The sequence below is a fragment of the Lutjanus erythropterus genome, chromosome 8 (genome assembly GCF_056507025.1).
Source record: "Lutjanus erythropterus isolate fLutEry1 chromosome 8, fLutEry1.hap2, whole genome shotgun sequence".
Classification (NCBI taxonomy): Eukaryota; Metazoa; Chordata; class Actinopteri; order Lutjaniformes; family Lutjanidae; genus Lutjanus; species Lutjanus erythropterus.
In genome coordinates this window covers 17,462,803-17,483,464 of record NC_139324.1, presented here as the reverse complement: position 1 = coordinate 17,483,464, position 20,662 = coordinate 17,462,803, and the positions used below count along the sequence as shown (strand labels likewise).

Sequence of the window (20,662 nt, the reverse complement as noted above, 5' to 3'; positions counted from 1 at the left end):
CAAGACTTAGGCTACCAAAAAGTAATCGTTTCAAATAATGCTACCTTTGAAACATTAATGTGTAAATAGCATTTTAGTGTTTTAGCTTGGTACTTTAAGTATATTTTAATGCTAAAACTTTAGTACTTTTACTTTAAGATTTTGAATGCAGGACTTTAACTTGTAACAGAGTATTTCTACTACGTTCACTCAAGTAACAGATCTGAGTTCCTTTTTTTTTTCACTTCTGCCCAAGATTTAGTACTATTTTTTTTTTTTATTTGTATTATTTGATTTAGTGTCCAGCACCTCAGTTGAAATTATTATTTAATTTAGTATACAGTGACTGAATTTATTTAATTTAGTATACAGTGCCTGAATTTATTTGCTTTTTTAAATTTTCATGATTTTATTCAGGATACAGTGCCTGAATTAAGCATGTTATCTTCACACTATGAATAATGAGACATTGTGTGCTCTGTTCACAGGTATAAGCCTGTTTTAATCCAGTATTACAGATGTAAACACAAACAGAATACATCATATCTTAACTTTATTTCCAGTTCTGTTTGTATTAATACTGGTTAGGTAATCCATTTTGTACTTTTGGAAAGAGCTTTAGAGGACAGAGTGGGCGGCTGTAGCTCAGGTGGTGGAGTGTGTCTGCCATTAAATGTTGAGTTGATCATTCAATCTGTGGCTTCTCCTGTCCACATGTCAAAGTGTCCTTGAGCGAAACTCTGAACTCCATATTGCTCCTGATGTGTTTATATCTGGATAAAGGTGTGACATACGTTCAACAAGAGCATCTTCCAAATGAATACAAACAATGTAGCTTTACCGTTAAGGTAGTTTTGCTTCATGATTTGTCTGCCAGTCCACGCCTTTTCAAGTAATTTAAACAATAAGCAGCAGGATAATGAAGATGACAACTAATCACACATTTCAACACCTGTAGTTTTAGTATTCTTCAAAAATTTTTATTGAACAAAAGTATTTCAATTCTCATCACGTTGTCGGTGATACAGTACCATAGTTTGATCTTAACGATTCATATATGCACCTCATCTTATTTTGAATATATACATACAGTGGAGACAAGAATTAAATAACAATGCTCAATAACATTCAGATATATCATATAAAAGCTGAGGACCCCATGATCAACAACACTTCCATTGGTAAACAAATGCACATAGCAAAAGAAGAGAAACACGGAAAATGTTTGGTAGGACTAGTTATTTTTCATTATAGACCAGATGACAGTATATTTGGTTTCCCGACAGTAAAACATGACAGTTGTTTTAATTTGACCATTTGTTAAGCCCTACCTCCCATAGCTACTGTTGCTATGCCCGTCCAATGCTCCATTCTTGCACAGCTTCAGTTTAAAATGAGAATGACTCAAAATTTCTAATCTTTTTTTGAAACGGTGGGTTTTTCAGACAGAAGGAGACAAAAGCAGGATTCTCATTTCTAGACAGCAGATGCCAATTTTGAGCTGTAGGTAGCTAACATTGGGTGGCTAATTAAAGCTGGGGTAGGCAGTTTATTTTTGGCGTCATTGGGCAAAAGCTCCATAGTAACTTTTTCAGCATAATGTGGTCTGAGAGAAAACTAGACTTCTGCTCCTCCTCTTGGCTCTGTTTTCAGGCTTTAGAAAATCTACCTCATGACGGGAGACTTTGGCCAATCACAGGTCAGTAACATAGTTGATTGTTGAGTCTCATTCCCAAAATGTCAGGTTTTGGCAGCCTGGGAATGAGACGCAATCAAATGTATTACTGTAACTTTACTTTAGGCAAAAAAGATTTTCTCAAGAGAGTAACGTCAAGGCCCGCCCGACTTCATCTCTGATTGGCCAGTGCTTGTTGCCTTTGTTGGGTTGATTTGGGTTGGTTAGGTTTAGGCATGAGGATTGACATTGGATGCGGTGAGGGTAAGAATATCAGAGTGAGACAATCAGAGACAGAGTAGGGCAGGTCATGCCTTCGTCATCCTGGGAAAAAATATTGCCTAATAAAGTTAGCATGCTATTTTGCCAGTTACACACTAAAAAAAAGTTGAGGCAACCAATAATTTCAAGGCAACTGTCTTGACTAAATGTCTGAGTTTAAAATCAAAGTCAGTTTTGAAATAATAATTACTAAACTAAAAAGAGTTTCATAACCTATAATCTTTCTTCTTTTAAAAAGTACTTCAATCTTTGAGTTTTAGAAACAAAAAAATGTATTTCAAATATGGTCAAGTATATTCACTTAAGTAAAAGTGCCTAATGGTTAAGAATTAAATATTTTCAATTGTAACCGCTTAATTTTCAAGCACCCACATAATGACAAATCAGGTTCACAGCTCAATGCAAACAATTTTTGAAATACAGATTTTCTGGAGTTTCTAAATCTCAAAAATTCAAGTTTGTCTGAAGAAGAAAAGTAAATTATCTTTATAGGTCAGCAAAACTTGTTTATGTAAAATGATTTGAGTTTGACTTAGAACTAAAGAATTTAGTGAAGCCAGCTGGCTTGATATTATGACTTCTCAACTTTTTCTCCCAGAGCATTTGAGCAGATACACACAGCTTGGAAAAAGACACATTCCCTCAAAACTCTAGTGTTGAATGCTGATAAGACAGAACGGTCATGCCTAGTTAAGGTTGCTAAGCTATGATCAGACAATAGCTGCTCTTGGGGAGGGGGTTAGCAAATGGTAAATCACTGTTGTTGGACTGGTTTGTTGAATAAGTAACAAGAAAGTTTCAATAATTTGTTGACAAATGAATATTAATTTGTGATTTGTAAGTGTAGAGCTCAGGGCCACCCCTTCTCACTTCTTAGCTGATCGGTGCCTCAGTCATTCACTAAATTGTGAAGTTTTTTGTGAACAATGACACTTTTCCTGCAAAATTCTCTTGCCTGTAATCACAAGATTTGCAAAGACATACTCATCTTTGACAAATGCTACATCAAAAGAGGTACACTTTCATTTGTTCACAGGAGCTGGAGCAGATCAAGTGTAGTTACTCATAAGTGTTACCAAAAAGGTTTTTTTTTTATTATTATTATTCTTCAGTCAGTCAGTATCCTCATGTAGCTACAGACACATACTGGAGAACAGAAGAGGAACATGTTCAATGTGACATGATATAAAGCATGAGCACAGAGCGATGAATGAATGCCAAGTGTGGTGAGTGCAGTGCAGACCTGGAGCCAGAAGTATGGGTACAGGGTGGCACATTTGGTTACATTGATAAACATTCAAACTCTACAGGAAATCAGAGGTCTCCCCTATTGCATTAATGCTCCCCCACACTGCCCCCTTATATTACAGGAAGTATGGTGTTCAGATTTTCAATAAAGTTACTACTAAATGGCTGGCTCTGCGGAGACAAAAACAAGGAGGGATTTGAAAAAGTGACAGAAGACACAAGTTCAAATAGGGAGAGAAATCATGTAGAGGAATGATGAAAATTAGGAGAAAAGGCAAGAGAGTGATTCTGGTCACTTTGTGAAGTCACTGTATGTAAGAGCAATGATTCAAACCTCCCAAGAGGAATTTAAATTAGCCTAAAAAAAAAAAGAAGTTAACTCAGGATCAAGCAATTCTTTTTAAAAATAAAGGAACAAAATAAAACAATGGCCAGCAATTTGACAGAACAACAGCAGAGTAAGGTCCCTCAGGGGTTCGAGTCCTTTTGGAACTGTTAAACATCTTCCTGTGTGGATTAAGAGCAATGGTGTAACCTACGATGTGCGTGGTAGTAAATGGACATTATGTATGACATCAGAAGAGAGCTCAACCCCCAACAAGGCCTCAGGCGTTCTGTTAGCGGCAGATGTGGTCACATCCAAGAGACAGGGGGTTATTATTAAGCACTGTGCAGCACATGGCGGGATGCAGCTGGGTGTTTCCTGACACAGTGCTCACCGTCTTGGGGTTAACTGCTCGGTAAAGTTTCACCTGATCGCCACTGGAGGGCGACAGACGTGAAAACTTAGAGGAGTGACTGAGGATCTGGATGTGGTACAGAGACGCCACAGCGAGAGGGTCCAGAGCTAAGGCTTGAGTTAAGACGGTTAGGAAGTGGCGTTATTAGTATTACGCGTGTCGAGTGTGTATGAAGAGTGTGTGTGTTTGTGTTTGTGTGTGTGTGTGTGAGAGATCCAGTGTAGGTGTGAGGATGTGTGAATCACAGCAGCGCTTTGACCAGGTACAGCTTCTCTCCATGTTCGCTGGTGAAGATGGGGGCTTTCTTGTAGTGCTCCACTAATTCATCCATGGAGTTGAACCGGCGCTGGCCGATACAATACACTCCATCAGACTGCTGCACCTTAAAGTGCTTATTCTTACCGGCTGCCTTCAGAGACACAGAGAAGTCACTGGGCTGAAAACAGAGAGGGGAGACAGTTGTTGATATGGTTAGAAATATGACAGTGGGACAGAAAAACAAAAGACAGACTGCATTACTCCAGCAGGTGGCACTGTATTCTCACGTTTAAAAATCTGGAGGTATCAGAACTCAGTATTCATTGTGATTTCGTTATTCCGTTCTGCACACACAACATCTATTGCATGTCTGTGTTTGTTATATAGTTCTATATAAATAAAATTTGGCTTGATATGACTTTTATCAAACTGCTACATGTGAATTTTTAGACTTAAAAGATAAAAACAAACATTCTTCACTACAAAAATACTTTCTTTGGGCCTGTAGAACTATTTATCCATCTAGACTGTTTTGGTGTGAGTTGCTGAGTTTTGGAGGTATCAGCAGTAGAGACGCCTGTCTTCTCTCAAATATAGCTGAACTAGATGGCACTCAGCTTCTGTTGCTCAAAGCATCAAAAATTACATTTGGAAAAACTCAACAACAACATCTCTCTCCAGAAATTATGACCTGGTGACTCAAGATAATCCACTCATTGTGAGCAGTTTCATGTAGGAACTACTTTTTTTTCAGCTGCAGAATCTTAAAGGTGTATTTAATTTCTTGCTTTGCATGTTAATTGCTAGCAGTGACAATAAAGAGACCATATTATGCTTTTGGGGTTATTCACTCCCTTTAGTGTATAAGGCTTTTTGGTGCCTGTACAGCATCTGCAAAGTTACAGAGGTCAAAGTAAACGCCAGAGGGAGTTATTCTCTGCTACAGAAAACCCTAAGGTTATCAAAAGTATCAGAGTATCAATACTTTTTCAATACCATCTTTTCAAAAACAATACTAGCATTTCATAGTATAGAAAATAACAGATCTATCTCAGTAGATTCAGACCTCAGATCAGTTTAGTCCTTACTGTCCTGCCTGAAATGTGGCTTACATCATTGCAGAACCAGACACTCTCTGTCAGCACTGTGAGCAGTTTTTCTTTTTTGGTGGTACTGAAAGACGTATTGAGTATTGTTATTTTATACTAGGTTTGTATCCAAGTTTAAAATTCTGTTAGCATGAAAACTCCAGAAAACACTGCTCCTGACCTGCCTGAAACACCTTGTTTGTAGTCCAGCCGGGGCTGGGCGATATGGACAGAATCAAATATAATGATATTTTTGACCAAATACCTGAATGTGCTTTCACAAAATATTAACACAGATTTTTTTTTAATTAATAATCCTCAGTAATGTGGATATAATTACTATATGGGTAAAGGCAAATAATAGCACAGTTACAACACATTCATATCACAATATTGATATACTGATTTTGTTGGCTCCTGTGGACAAAAGCGGTAATGTGAAAGCACCGACAGTCATCTCAATATTGTTTGAATATCGACATTGAGGTATTTGGTCAAATATATTGGGATATTTGATTTTGTCCACATCGCCCTAAACCCTAAACCATATATGCTTTTGCAGAATCATAGAGGGAACAGGAAGAGGATTTTTTTTTTTTTAAGTATGATCAATAAATGTATAAATCTTATTCTGACTGGTTCTTCCTGCTCTGAGCATATATGCAAACATTTGCAATGATTAAAAGCTGCTCTTAAAGGTTCCTGTGACACTTCACTGTAAGTAGGAATGAGCTTGATAAATATGTCATTCTTCAATTCGAAACATTTTCATTCTCAATTTGGCCCGTAACATGTTAATGCAGGATCTAAGTCAAATTTCTTACTAGATTTTCAGTAAAACTCTTGTCTTCCATCTATTAAATGTCTCATTTGACTTTCTCCCAGCCTCCCTAATGCAGCTCTGCCATGACTTCACCCCACTGACTCACCGATGACTCGCTGTCCCGTACGAGGAAGTCACCCTCCTCTCCTCTCTCGTTGAGTATACACTCAGCCTGGTGTCTGGTGATGTTGCCGTAGTACCAGTCCCTCCCAGCAAACTTCCCTGAGCGCGCCGGTGCCACAAAGCGGTTCTGCGGAGAGCTCGATGCGGGCAGGTCGGGCCGCTCGTCCAGCACCATCACATAGTTTTTAGGTACCAGGCCCACCATGCCACGCGAGTTCTTACACCTCCACCACTCCGGGTCATTCTCAGGCTTCTCCACCACCTCCATGACCTCTCCCTTCTCAAAGTTCAGCTCCTCCTCCGTCACTGAGCTGAAGGGGTAGAGAGTTTGAACCAAGTGGAGTACTTCGACGCGGCCGCCTGCACGCCCGTTAGCCAGCAAAGTCCCCTGAGAGCCTCCGTGGTAGACCCGTGAGGAATCTCCCTCCCCTCTGTCATCCGCCCCTCCAAGCTCCTCTTGGACATAATTGGAGGGGAACCAGCCCACACGGCCTGCCTGACTGCCCCGCCACCAGCCGTCACTACACTTCTCCATTACGATGACCCTGGAGCCCTTGACCAGGGTCAGCTCGTCGTCTCGCTCCGCTGTGTAGGCGAACTTGACCACAGCGGGGATGTTGAGGTCATAGATTCTTTCAGCAGCTCCTCCTCCCACTCCTCCACCCCCGCTGCCATTGGAGGGGTACTCTGTGTCTGAGCTTGGCGTTGGGGAAGCATCACGGGCGCTCGTCTTCCTCTTGGTTTTTCCCAAACCTGCAGCATGAACAGAAACAAGAGAGAATAGTGATGCTGAAAGAGAAACAGATTATTTTCTTCTCATTTGCTTTAGTAACTCCACACCTGCATTTCTTGATTATTTTGGCCACACATGTAAACACTAACACATAAAGTTGATATGGCAAATGTGTAAACAAGTTGCTTGTTGACACATCCAGCAGACTCTAAGCAACATTGGTATTCATTTGAAATCATGTTTGGGCTCAGTTCATGAATGCAAGTGCAACATTCAATCTCACTCTGTTTTTGTCTCCTAAATGCTCCACTACATTCACCAGTTAGATGCTAATTTAAGCCTGTACGCTGAACAAAAACAACACTAACATCTGGCTTTTGTTTTCAGTGGGAAACGGTACAATCAGCATTAATTCCCTGGTTAAATGACTCTCAAGCGAGGCAATGAAGGCTTGTCAGTTACTTCTTTTTCCCCTTTTCGATACACATGTGCTGGCCTTGGCTTGATTTGGTAAAAGTGCAAGTGTATATTTAACAGATTATGCACTTTTCTTTAGTTTAGGGCACCTGTAAAACAATGGATAAACACAATAATTTCCTATACATTCATTCATTGTCCAGCAGTAACTTCTAGACCTGACTCCTATCCAATGGAAAACGGCCATGAAACAGTAAAATAAAGCAGATACCTGAAAGTACAAACAGCAACACAGGAGAGAAATTAAGTTTGAAAACACAGAGATTCAGTTTGAAGCGACAAAAGTACTGAGAGCTGAACACACAAGGACTTTTAAAAATTGCCTTTCTCTTTGCTCTCTGGCATAGACACAAGTTGGGTCATGGCTTTCAAGGTGACACATCAGAAAGGCAAATCTTCAACTGGCAGTGGCAAAAGAGTCAGTCACCTATTTCTTGCAGGTTTATCCATAACTAAAAACACCAGCATATACATGTACATTTTGGTGTAAAACAGTATTTGTCTGTATGCCAGTGAGTTTAGCAGAGCTTGTTCTCTGAAAACAGCTACCCGCTGCTCTTGTGCACCAAACTGATGAAAACACAAAGAAGACAAGTGAGAGTCAGGTGATAATTCTGTTGGTTTGTCACTACAAGCAACAGAGATTTCCAGAAGAGCTGACAACTCATTCTAGTCCAGCCGTCTACTATATTAGGCCATTATAGTCATTTCTGATTTGTATAAAATAGTTTTGATTAACACGTTGCAATTTACAATGCTTTACATTTTATCCTTCAAAACAATGCGAGCATGGTCAGAGAAACATGCCTGTCACTGTACATGTATGAGCATGCCACGCTCAGCTGAGGAGCTCTGTCCAGCTGAGTAGAGAGTGGACGGTGGTCTTCAGTGTTTGGCAAGTATTAGCAAGATAATTAATGACAAAAACACATTAAGAATTGCATCGGTGGTACAGACAGGGAACATCATTAGATGGGCTGCTGTGGAAAACACCACAGAACACCAGTGTCAGCAACTTGATGATTATGCAGTAAGCATTAAAAAGTCCAATGAAAGTGCTGCATTTTCCATATACGCCACACAGACATTTATGGGCTAAATGAATGAATGAATTATTTATATTGTGCTTTCTACTGCAGAGTCACCCCTAAAGGTGCCCACCCTGGCTGTGCCGGCTGTGCCATAGTTTTCCTATGGGGAGAGTAGCTGCCCAGCTAGTTGGAGGCGGTACTTTTGGCGTAGTGCATTGCTTGAAGAATGATGAGAGAGAGAGAGAATGACGGAAGAAAAGTGTTTCAGAGAGAGAGAGAGAGAGAAAAAAATACCACGATCTCACCAGTAAATGTAACACATGATGAAATGTCAGCAGTCAGATGGGGCTACCAGATTTGTGAATAAGCATTTAATTTACAAACTTAGCTAAATCCAGTAATTAGCTGTTTGTAAAGGAGGCTGACATAATGTATAGCACTGCACTTAAGCTCTCTGTGCTATATGTCACGGGAAGCCATGAGCATATTTCTTATTGTGTGAATGCAACATCAAATGAAATGCAAACACGCACAAAAACAGGTAATGTTTTCAAAGTAACAGGCCTGTCATATGAGGAAAATATAGGCCTTGCTTATATAACTTTTTTGATTATCAGTTAATCATAGAAGTAATATTTCATCCTCTCAAAAATGGAGATTTCCCACTTTTCTCAGTTTATTATCATATTAAACCAAATATCTTTGGTTTTTGGATGTGTCAGACAAGATGATTAATGATGTTACCTCAGACTTCGTAGGATAAGGATATGGATAAAAATCACCATAAAACTAGTAAATAAATCAAAGTACAATAGAACAGTACTAAAATAATGTGATGGACCTTTTTCACTATTTTCTGACATTTTATAGGCATGTATTTCTAGATTAAACTATTAACTTTAGTCTTTGTTGTTATTTGATAAATGCTAGGGGCAAGTAGATTTTTGACCCACATGCTGGACTGGGCAAATAAAAAAAATAAATAAATAAATGATTAACATTGAATCCTGAAATATTGATTATAGCAGCTTTATAGCTGTCAAGACTGAAAGCACGTTTAAGAAAGCGGAGCAAGACCTAAGCTCCACAGGGGGAGGAGGCAGTTTAGGTCAGCAGGAAACTAATTGAGGCTGCAAGATGCACTCGTGGGCCCTCAGAAGCGCAAAAACGACTTTATAAAAAAGAGGATACAGGATATCCTCTGAGAAACCTCAGTGGTGAAGGACAGATCGATACTCCCGATAATAGAATTAACACAGAGGTGCACATAACCACTTGCACTGAGAGCACCATGTCCTTTTACTCACACCCAATGAAATGAAAGCTCATTATCTACTTGGTATTCTGTCGACACTATCCACACACCGTATACACATCTATACTAATCAAAAGGCTGAAAATAGGTGGTGTAGACAGGGAATGAAAAGTGGAGCAGGCACCATGGGCTTGATAATGACAGACATCTCCAAGTACAAAGTCAGCTCCTGTCTTACCTGTCTCTGACTTCTCCCATTCATGTACTTTCAAAGGCATCTTTAAAAATGTGTTTTCTCGCGTCAGAACTTAAGTTTCTAAAGTCTCTGAGCTGAACATAGCCAAGGAGGTCTCCCCTTCAAATTCATGCTAAAATAATAATGATACTCTATGTGGCTGACAACATTTAAACTGTTCACTTGACAGTTGAGGCTGGTGTCAGCGTGTGCTCATGTGTGCTACTAATAACTGCAGTGAGTTTCTTGACAGCTAATCACCCAGTTTTTTTTCCCCGTCCCACAGAGCCTGCTGAAATGCCACAGAAATGTCATTGGTGAATAGAACATTTGCATTGTTTGGAAAATTGCTGGGTTCACACAGAGTAGCATGAAACTTGTTGTCAGAGAGAAGAGGAGGAAGAAGAGGAGGAGAGCAGTGAAACAAGGCGAGGGGTCCCTTGGCAGCTGTTTCTCACACACACAGTAGACCGAGAACATCAAGAGGCCACAGCTGACAAAAACGCAAAGAGGAAGACTGAGGCGGGAATAACAAGCAGATCATGTTTATGGATAGCAGCGTGTATCCTACATATCTGATGTAGCTGTGTGTATATGTGTGTGAGAGAGAAGAGTCTAGTCCATCTAGAGATCTACCAATCCAACTTTTATCAGTTACAGTCCAATTCTGATACCTGAATTTGGATGTCTGCCAATACCAGCGCTCTTGTTATATTATTATTACTGTTGTTGTTGTTGTTGTTGTTATTATTATTATGATTGTTAACAGTATTAGGAGTAGTAGTAGTAAGATTACAGTCTGGAAAGTTTGTGTAATATGTTGACATGATATTCGAATTTCTAACTTTAATTTAATACCTTGAAAATAGGCCTAGGTGATAAAACAATATGGCTATCTATCGGCAATAGACATGTCACCAATAGCAATAAGAGAGCAGTTCGCTAAAAGGTTTGAACGTAGTTTCATTTACATGCATTAAATGTAAACGACCATGAAAGCATGAAACAAATACACCCAGCTCATACAGCTTATCATATCCCGTGATTATGGAGCATGCTACAGGTGGGACACAAACAGCCAATCATTTAACTGACACGCCCCACATGTGCTCCTACCCTGGTTCATTAACAGCCTATCATATCCCTAGGTGCTTCGAGGGACACCTTAACAGCCAATCATTATCAGGTATGTTGTTCAATTACCCATCAATGTAACAACAAATAGCGTGACTGACAAGTGAGACTCCAGCTGATAGATAAAACAGGACAGGTCAGCTCAGCTCCAGTTCTCTGGATGTTTTTAAGTCAGACAAATATGAGAGAGTGGCGGGCCTTGAACATGTGGAGTAAACTCGAAAGTAGACTTGCACCGATTTCAACTTTCTTAGCCGATTTTTGAGGGGTCTGACCTACCGATTCCGATTTTGGCCGGTTCCGATTTTCAGTCTTTCTAAGAACTGTAATTGACAGCATTCACAAACATTTTTGCAACTTTTCTTGTAAATGTGTTCATAATAAGACACTGACTATTAAATATTCATTTAATACTTTCTCCAAAATCATCCAGATTACAACCAGGCCTTACTATAATTTTATATTAAGATTATGAATTGGGTGAACGTGAACGTGATCATCTCGCGGGATTTCGCAGGACACAATTTCACGTGATCTTTTGTGGAAGCGGATGTAAACAAACCGGAGACTAACGCGGTGCAACAGTTTGAAGTAAAACTTTGCCGTGAGAAAAACAGACACAGAAGTTAAAGGAGTCTGGATGAGAAAATGTTTGAGGAGACGCATCAACACAGGTTGTTTATTCTTCAGCCAGAACAGGAGGTGAGATTTGAACTGTCCCTCTGTGAACAGCAGTCTGCTGCTAGCTTGCTAGCATTAGCCTGAAGTGCGAGAGAGTTTACGGCTGTTCTGCGCCATTGTCAGCTGCTCTGTCTCGTTGTAGACTGTCTGTCTTCTCTTTATCTTGTTCTTGGAATCTGTCTCTGACACCATCTTCAAGCAGACATGTCAGAGTGTGTAGCTGTTATCAGCGCTGTGTTGACGTCACGGTCAGTTTGTCTGCTGCGCACATGACGTGACCATCGTGCAGAACATGTGTGTGACAGTGACGGGCACAGAACCAGATTTGTGACGCTGACCGGCCGGTCACTGGTCAAGGCCAGTCACGTGAAAACCGGCCCGATTCCGAGCATTGCCGATTAATCGGTGCAAGTCTACTCGAAAGGGACCAGCTGAGGTGGTGGAGCTGGAAAGTGTTGCTGGAGAGAGGGATGTCATTCTCTGCCAGCTGCTACCGTGAATCTGGATGAATGAACCAACAGATGACAAGTTTATGTAAACTGTAAGCCTCATGGCCTACATGACTGACCATCATCAGTATATACCAATATTAAACTTCACTACTGTGATACACTTTTCAACTACTTTGCCCAGCCCTACTTGAAAAATATTAATATTCAGTATCTACACCATTGGGGAAAAACACAAAAAAGAGCATGAAGGGCAGCTGTTACCAGAGTATCAATACTTGGAAAAATGAGCACTGAATGCATTTCAAATATTCAGAATTGATATTTCAGTATTTTCAACAACGCTAGTGTAATGTAACTTGTGTAATGGCGTTCTTCACTCATTGTGGAGTGCTGTTTGACACTCACATGTGCAGCTGATAGGCTGAGAAATGGTGCTCATTTGCATAATTATCCCATGATGCAATGCTGAGGGTTTAAATTTGCTATTTTATGCAAAAGTTACTCTTTGTTAAGTGTTTGTCATGTTTGTAATGTGTTTGTTCAGAACATAGTGGTGGTTTATGGTGGTAATTGTCATTTTATGCTGGTTAATTGTTACACCATAAGTGAGTTGGCTAGTACACTTCTTCAATCCAGCTGTATTGTACTACTATAAGCTGGAACACAATTTCATTACACATGAAGACACAATGGAAGTGATAAGTGCTACTATAAGCTCTGAACTTTGCACAATTTAGGATCATGTTTACAAATAGAAAACACAGAGAAAACATGATAATGTGGGCCGAGTCTGATACTTGACAAATGCCTTATGTGAATATGAGGCCCAAATACAGATATTAGATCAGATCGGTTGCATCTCTACTTTTATCTCCTGCTGAAGACAAAGGTTTAGTCTTGGACCTACTTCAGGTGATCCCTTAGGAAAGGTAAAATATATTGTCACTGCCTTGGGGTACAGAGGAAAGATACACAATAAGGACACTCACACTGCATTGAGCTAAGTGGAAACACTTTAACGCACACACAGCTACACACACACACACACACACACACACACACACACACACACACCTTTCTTCTTCTCTCATTTCCACTTCAAGGCACTGGCCTGCTGGTTAGGGTAGCAGCAGGCGAAACTCCCTCCTCCCACACATTCACTGCAAACCTTCACCTACCTCTTCATCTTGTGGAAGGAGACCAGATATTCAAGCCCAGAGGACTTCAGCTCAGAGGGAAGTGTGTTGATGAAAGCCTCGATGACAGCATGTTGCAGCATATTGCTTCACTCTATAGCTTACAGTGGAGGGCAGTGTGGAAGTTAGAGTAACAATTGAGCTCCCACAACACCACGCCACCCACTAGACACATTTGAGTGTGTGCAGCAAAGAAAAAGCACAACCTGCCCCGTAAATGAAGCATTAGCTTGGTGTCAGTGAGTGCTGTGGTTTTAAAGAGTACTTTAAGTGGATCACAGATGAGCTATGTGGCCCTTTAAATAACCCTGTTCTCAATATTCCACAAGTGCAACGGGTCTTAATGCATTGCTCTGTGTAAAACCAGTAAGACCTGCCAAAAGGCTCCAGGAGACAAATGAAAATAAACTGGAATAAAAAAAAAGGTGGTTAAACTGAAGCTCTTTGCACTCTCTGGGGAAAATATTATGCCAAACTCCCCATAAGAAATATGACATTATTGCAATTCCTTACATGTCTGCAAAAACACATAACTCTACAAACACAGGATATAAGGCGCCATATGTCAAGAGTCTCTGTGTTAATTCAGCATCAATATAATCCATAAAGATAAACTGTGTTATCTCAATGTTGTAATATGAGACTAGATAATGATGGATCTATTGTTATATTGTTATACTGTGATATGCCATTGATGTTGTCTTTACTTGTAATTTCCTGAACTTACCAGACTGTTCTAGCTGCTCTATTATTTGCATTCACCCAGTTGTCATTATATCCACATTACTGATGATTATGTATCAAAAATTAAATTGAATATTTTGTCAAGCACCAATAGTAATCTCAAATATATTCTTGCAATATCGATATCAAGGTATTTGGTCAAAAATATTGTGATATTTGATTTTATCCATATCATCCAGCCCTCAATCGACAATCGACATATGATTATCGAGATAATTTTTACAAGCTATATCACCCAGCCCTAGCTTAGACCATAGAAATGAGAGGAGAACCATTTTAAACAAATAGATTTCTCACTAAAGTATGCCTTGATTGGTGGATCAGATACGTGCTGAATTAAAAGCTGACTAATAACACTGATCATTCACTGTCTATCGTGTGTGTGGGTGATGGTATTGAGTTTTTCGGCCATTACTTAAGTAACTAGCTGGTTTGCACAAATAGTGAAATAAGTTCATAATGTACCTTAATGTGTTAGAATGCTAATATTTAGCACTAGTCAACAGAAAGCTTGGCTGAGGAAGGTGGAAATGTCATTAGTTTAGAATGTATTTGATCATGATGGATAAATAAAAAAGTTAGATAAAGACAGAAAAGTTAAGGTTGCCAAAGACGTTACAGTTCATCCTTAAATATCTACAAAGCTTCATGGCAATCTCTCCAATAGTTGTTGAGGTATTTCAGTCTGGACTTAAGTGGTGGACTAAATGAAACAAACCTTGCAATCTCTAGAGCAAGGCCAATAGCATGGCTGAAAACAAGGGATTTGGGAAGGTGCACATGCAATTGTATATCTTGTACCTTTCTTCAACCAATAGGCCACCAGGACACCCCACAAATCTCTAATTCCTAACACAAACTACTGCTGGTAATTCATGTGTGCAGAATGCAGATTACCAAAACAATATACCCCCAATACCTGGCAGGCTCTGCACAGACCATTGGGATTTTGGTGGCCGTCTTTCCAGAAATCCACAGTCTTATTAGGACTTTCCTGAATTAACTTCAGTAGACCACGTAATGTGCTGTACACAGCTGCACATTTCTGCCTCCTTTTGCAGCTTATTTGAGCAGAAAACAGGGTTATTTCACTTAATACCTACAATAACTATGTTCATTACAAAGCACTGAGTACAACTGACTGCAGGTATGTAATGATTTTGACCTAAGGACACACACAGACAGTAGCAGGGCTGCTGTGTAAAAACTGAGGACCAACTTGCCCGTTGGTTGTTCTGGTGAGTACTGGCCCGGTTTCAGCAATGAGCAATATTGTTGCTGAATTCTTTCACCCATTACTGTTTTTATTTCCTGTCAGAGGAAACTGGGGCACAAAGCAGCATGAATCCATTTACAATTCAATTCTGCCTGGATGGATGTAGATGATACAACCACAGTGAAGCACAGCAAATGAGGAGGGGGAAGCTGGAGATGACAGACTATTTGCAAGATCCATAATCACAATGTAGACTCACTGAAGAGCCAGAAAAGAGAGAAAAAGAGCCAGGATGAAATAATCACGCCCTTAGCCAATCAGATTCTCTATTCAAGTGTATGAGTAAGTTCCATTAGCCCCTGACCTCACCTATTGCTCATCACCTCATCATGAAAATGTTCTCGCCTATTGGATTTGCTCAGGCTTTTAACACTAAAGAGCTACCGGGCTGGAAGCAAACTACTTAGACTGAAATGGAACTAGGCCATAATGTTGTAGTCTAAATGTAACATAGTCGGGGACAGAGAGGTAATCCATCATTCCAGCACAACCATTAGGCTGCTGATTTCTCCACCAATCAATCTACTGATCATAGAAAAGCCTACAGTGACAGAGAAAGGGGCTGATGTTAACAGTATTGAAGTGACGGGAGATACATGTTGTCTCTGTACACAATGGACCCTGGTGTGGGTGACCGTGGCAGGCTGTGCCACGCTGGCCCACATAAAGCCGCAGAGTTTCCCCGAGGGCTCGTATCCACAGAGTCGAGAGGAATCAGCACATTAGACCAGACTCCCTTCATCTCTTTCCATTCTCATCACCCCTCACCAGCTCTAAATACGGCTACCTTTCAGGGACACACAGTTACTATTTTTATTACTATTCAACTGACTGATCATTCTGTCTTGTTACAATTTCTACCACGTTTCTGTTTTGTCCCCATCTCCGCTCCTCTTTAACTGTCCTGATATAAAGTGATAAGTGATGCTAAAACTGTCAAAACAGATGAATTTCTGTCCCGTGATGTCCTGTAACAAGAAAGTGGAGCAAGCTGACAAATTTCACCTTAATTCTGTTAAATTCTTTACTTGAACAATACCAACACATTACAGTTTTGCCCTCTCAATCTGTCATGGCTGCTTTCTGGGCATCACATCTATGTGATAATTTTGTGCCCCTACTTCCGAATTCAAAATATTAAGAATAAATGTGATCATATACTGGGCTTTCGCACCTTTTCCAAAGTCAATTTCAGACACTTTTCAAGCATTTTCAGTAATTTTTGTTTTTTTTCCAGCACATTACAGCTGTGGTAAATGACATATCTATATACACAAACTCAAAATGATTATTTTATTTCTTCTTCACATTAAATTAGACGTTACTGTGCCACGAACAACCAATGTTATGTTTCATGAGAGAATTCTACAGAGGGATGACAAATTAAAGGACAATACAACTAAGTTTCATGTTTCAAAATGTGTCACCTGTTCTTATGTAAACTTGGCATCCTTCATAATCTGGTTTAGCCAATTAAAATAGGTAAAAAACAAATAATTACCAGACAAATAAATTCAATTAAAAAGCAAAAGCATTTAGGCTCTCTGACTTATTTTTATTTATTTGTCTAAATAAAAAGTGAACTTTTCAGTCAGGGACTGATTTATTATGAAAGTAATGCAATTACAGTTTCAAGCAGATTCAAACACTTTATCCAAAATCCAAGCACTTTTCAAACCTTGAAAACATAACATTAATATTCAAGGGCTTTCACAAATTCCCAGCACCCACAAGAACAGTGCACATGCTGCTGGGAAACCAGACATCTATTACAAAGTGGTTGTAAGATCATTTGTCTCACAATCACTCATACTAAATTACACCAATTTCATGATGCCTGAGTGAGGTAAACGGAGAGGTTTTGAAGATGAAGGATCAGAGACAACAGACAGCTGCACTGATGAGCTCACGTTAGTATCAAAATATCAACGTACAAGATAATTGTCCTAGGAAAACATTTTAGCCACATGGGGGGAGCTGTGTGCGTCACCCTGACACTACAGCACTCCGAGCTCTGTTTTTATGCACACCCAATTTGGTTTCATGCACACACTGATATGTGTGTGTATACTGAAAAATTCCTCATCACAATCCTCAAATCACTTTGTCCCTCCAATCAACAGAAAAGAAATTCAACTCACAAAGATATCAAAACAGACAAAAGCAGCAAAATCAACATGTTTGGGAAGCTGAAGCCAGAGCTCGACTGGTTCAAAGCACAGCCAAATGTGTGTGTGTGTGTGTGTGTGTGTGTGTGTGAGTGTACATGTTCAGACTACACTTGGATTTAAAAAAAAAAGTGTGAAGGAATAAGATAATTGGTTAAGAAAGCCAGATTTTTCATCTGACCAACCATTTGAAGCCAATTTGCTATTCTTTCCCCCTGGTTTTCAAGGAGAGCTTTGACAGTTTTCAGTACTCAATACCATGTTCACTCCTATTTTTATTATTTTTACATCACATTTGTGATTCACACTTGTGAATTTGTCTGGGATCTCTCCGTTTACTTTTTATTTTAAAGGTCGTTATCAACGGATGCAGACCAAAATGCCTCTGCCAAGTGGACTGACCAACAACCAATCAGAGCAGCGATGCGTATGACATAGCACGGAGTGACACATTGAAGTTGGAGGGCCTGCCTAGTTTTATTTCAGCTCAAAAATATGTGACTTCAAATCTGAACTGGCAGTCTTTCTCTGTCAGTCACCGTATCAAACCTGCCCCACACTGAATAATCATTTGTGACTGGCCAAAAGAAAATTAGCACTGGCCAGACGTATCAGCCAGAGAAAACATGAGTTTGCAGATTTGTCCAGTTCCCTGGTTATACGAAAGCCATCTCTTTGATGTAATGAATTTTCTTCAATCCTGATTATTTTTTATAGCTGGCTATAAAAGAAGTAAACCCTCCCCCTTTTATTTTTTGACTAGCTTATTAACAGTGTTGGGAAGGTTACTGAAATTTAATAATTAGTTAGTTACTAGTTACTTCTCTCAAAAAAATTTGAATTACTTGGCCAGTTACATCCTTATAAATATATTACTTAAATAAATTAACTGTTGCATTACTTTAAAATGTCTGCTTTCATTCTCTCATTAATGAACACAGTTTATTAATGAGTTTCATGCAGTTATATTATTTTAGTGACAACTATCAAACTTTTATCTATTTTTTTTTTTTATCTTATTTTTAGCTACACTTTTTTGCCTATGGTTTAGACAGTAGGATTAAGTGGAAGATCACAAACAGTGCTGGCTATACATATTAAGCAGGGGTTGTTGCAGCAGTTAATAAATACTTACACTGTGAACAGTTTATAGTTATAATTCCAGAACTGTCATTCATAAGGTTGAGTGACATTTGATAATAGCTTTGGGAAAGTGCCACGTCTCCTGTCCTCTGCTTTGAATGTAACAAGCCCATTTAAATTTCAATAATTGTATTGTGTTACTAATTTGAGAGAAGTAATTTGTTTCATGTCAAGTTTCTGCCAAAAGTAGTGGAAGTACAATAATGCTTTACTCTGTAACGTGCTATTCCCGACAATGCTTTTTAATAAGCCTCTTTAGCTTTTTGTCTCCTGCCCAATTCCATAAAAGTAAAAACAGCTGTCTAGTTAGATCCACTTATTCTATATGCACCCACAGTCCCTCTCATACATTGCAGATATGGTTCCATTCACAGTCTAATGTATTCAAGTCATGACTGGGGACTGAGAGACAGTGTACTGACAGCTGAGAGCAACGGCCAAATCAACAGGATCCCTGGAGTGCACAGTGACAGCTCCCAGCTGGGACAGACATACAGTGAGGGAATCATTTTACTTCTGAGATGATTCAGGCCAACACACACACACACACACACACACACACACACACACACACACACACACACACACACACACACACACACACACGTGCACAGGGAGTGACTACTGTTAATGATCACATCTCCTCTCCTCTACCAGGGAGCAGAGAGCACTGCAAAGGAAGTGCAGAGATTTTACTGAAAATAATCTACTGACTGACACCTTTTACACACAGACGACCTCTAACTTCAGAGCAGGCTGAAACTAAATTCTTCTTACCCAGTGTGTCTTTGATGTTCTTCACCAGTGAGCCTTTCTTCAGGCTGTTCTTGCGCTCGACGTAGTTCGATGGCACATACCCCGTTTGGTTGGCGGCATTGCGGACACGCCACCAGGTCTTTGAGTCGTCCAGGAGGTAGAGACGCTCGTTTTTACGGATGTCAAGTTCCTGGTCCTGCTGGGCCGTGTAGTCCCACTTGGCTACAACAATCACCTCCTCTGTCATCTTTCATGGAGTCCTCCTGTGGTGAAGAAGAGGACTGAGGGTGAGCCAGCGAGTAACACATCTCACACACTGCCAAACAGAGGTACACAATGACTACTAGCATCAGATCATTAGAGAAAATTTGTCAGAGGGGTAAAGATGAAAAAACAAAAACAGGTGACGTGTGCAGGTTCAGACAGACATTTGTTGACATCGCCACATCTTCAAACAGCCACTAGGGGGCAGATAGGTTGATCATGAGTGCATGAATGAATGAATGATTCATTAATTATTGTGTGTGTGATTGAGTTACTGACTAGGCCCATTCGTTACCATTTGGTTCATAAATAACTGAGGATCAGGTGGGGCAAATTCAGAACAATAGTGGGCTTCGACTTTGAAATAAGACTCTATAATGTACACAAAAACACTAACACAACACTAATTAATTCATGAAAATGGAGGCAAAAACTAAAGACAACAGGTTTATTTCTCTCAAATTGTGTTTACAAATACACAGAGATGCAGATTAAAGATCATGATTATTGCACAGGAGTGTGTCTTGAACTGGGGACAATAAAAGGTCACTCTATACCAGGCGTGGGCAATTTTTTTCATGGAGGGCCACATGAGAAATTGATCAGGCTGCCATGGGCCAAGCACAAATGATATAAGGTCCTAATAACAGCCAGGTGTCTAATACTGGAATGGTCATAACTATTCCATATGGGGCATTTCAACTGTTCATCACCTTTCCTGAACTGCCATGTGATGAACTGTGGGCTAATATTTTGTTTGTAATGTCCAAAACTTGGTGTTTTACAGTGCAATAAAGTTACAGTTTAATATAAAAGATGCAGTTCATTATCATTACCAATCAACACAGCACTGACCCCTTTAAAAATAAAGAAGCAAAATGCTTTTGACTGTCTTTAAGTT

The 20,662-nt window shown here is 39.7% G+C and overlaps 1 protein-coding gene across 1 annotated transcript in view; it reads right to left on the bottom strand.

Moving 5' to 3' along the window:
* Nucleotides 1–937: 937 nt before the first annotated feature.
* The window catches only part of nck2a (NCK adaptor protein 2a), a 58,855-nt gene continuing 39,130 nt past the window's right edge, over nucleotides 938–20,662 (bottom strand). The window contains exons 2-4 of the mRNA XM_084724751.1: nucleotides 19,519–19,760; nucleotides 6,200–6,969; nucleotides 938–4,360 (exon numbers count right to left, since the gene is read on the bottom strand). Coding sequence (XP_084580877.1) covers nucleotides 4,166–4,360; nucleotides 6,200–6,969; nucleotides 19,519–19,744 — 1,191 coding nt within the window. The 5' untranslated portion in view covers nucleotides 19,745–19,760 and the 3' untranslated portion in view covers nucleotides 938–4,165. The remainder of the gene's footprint in view (nucleotides 4,361–6,199; nucleotides 6,970–19,518; nucleotides 19,761–20,662) is intronic.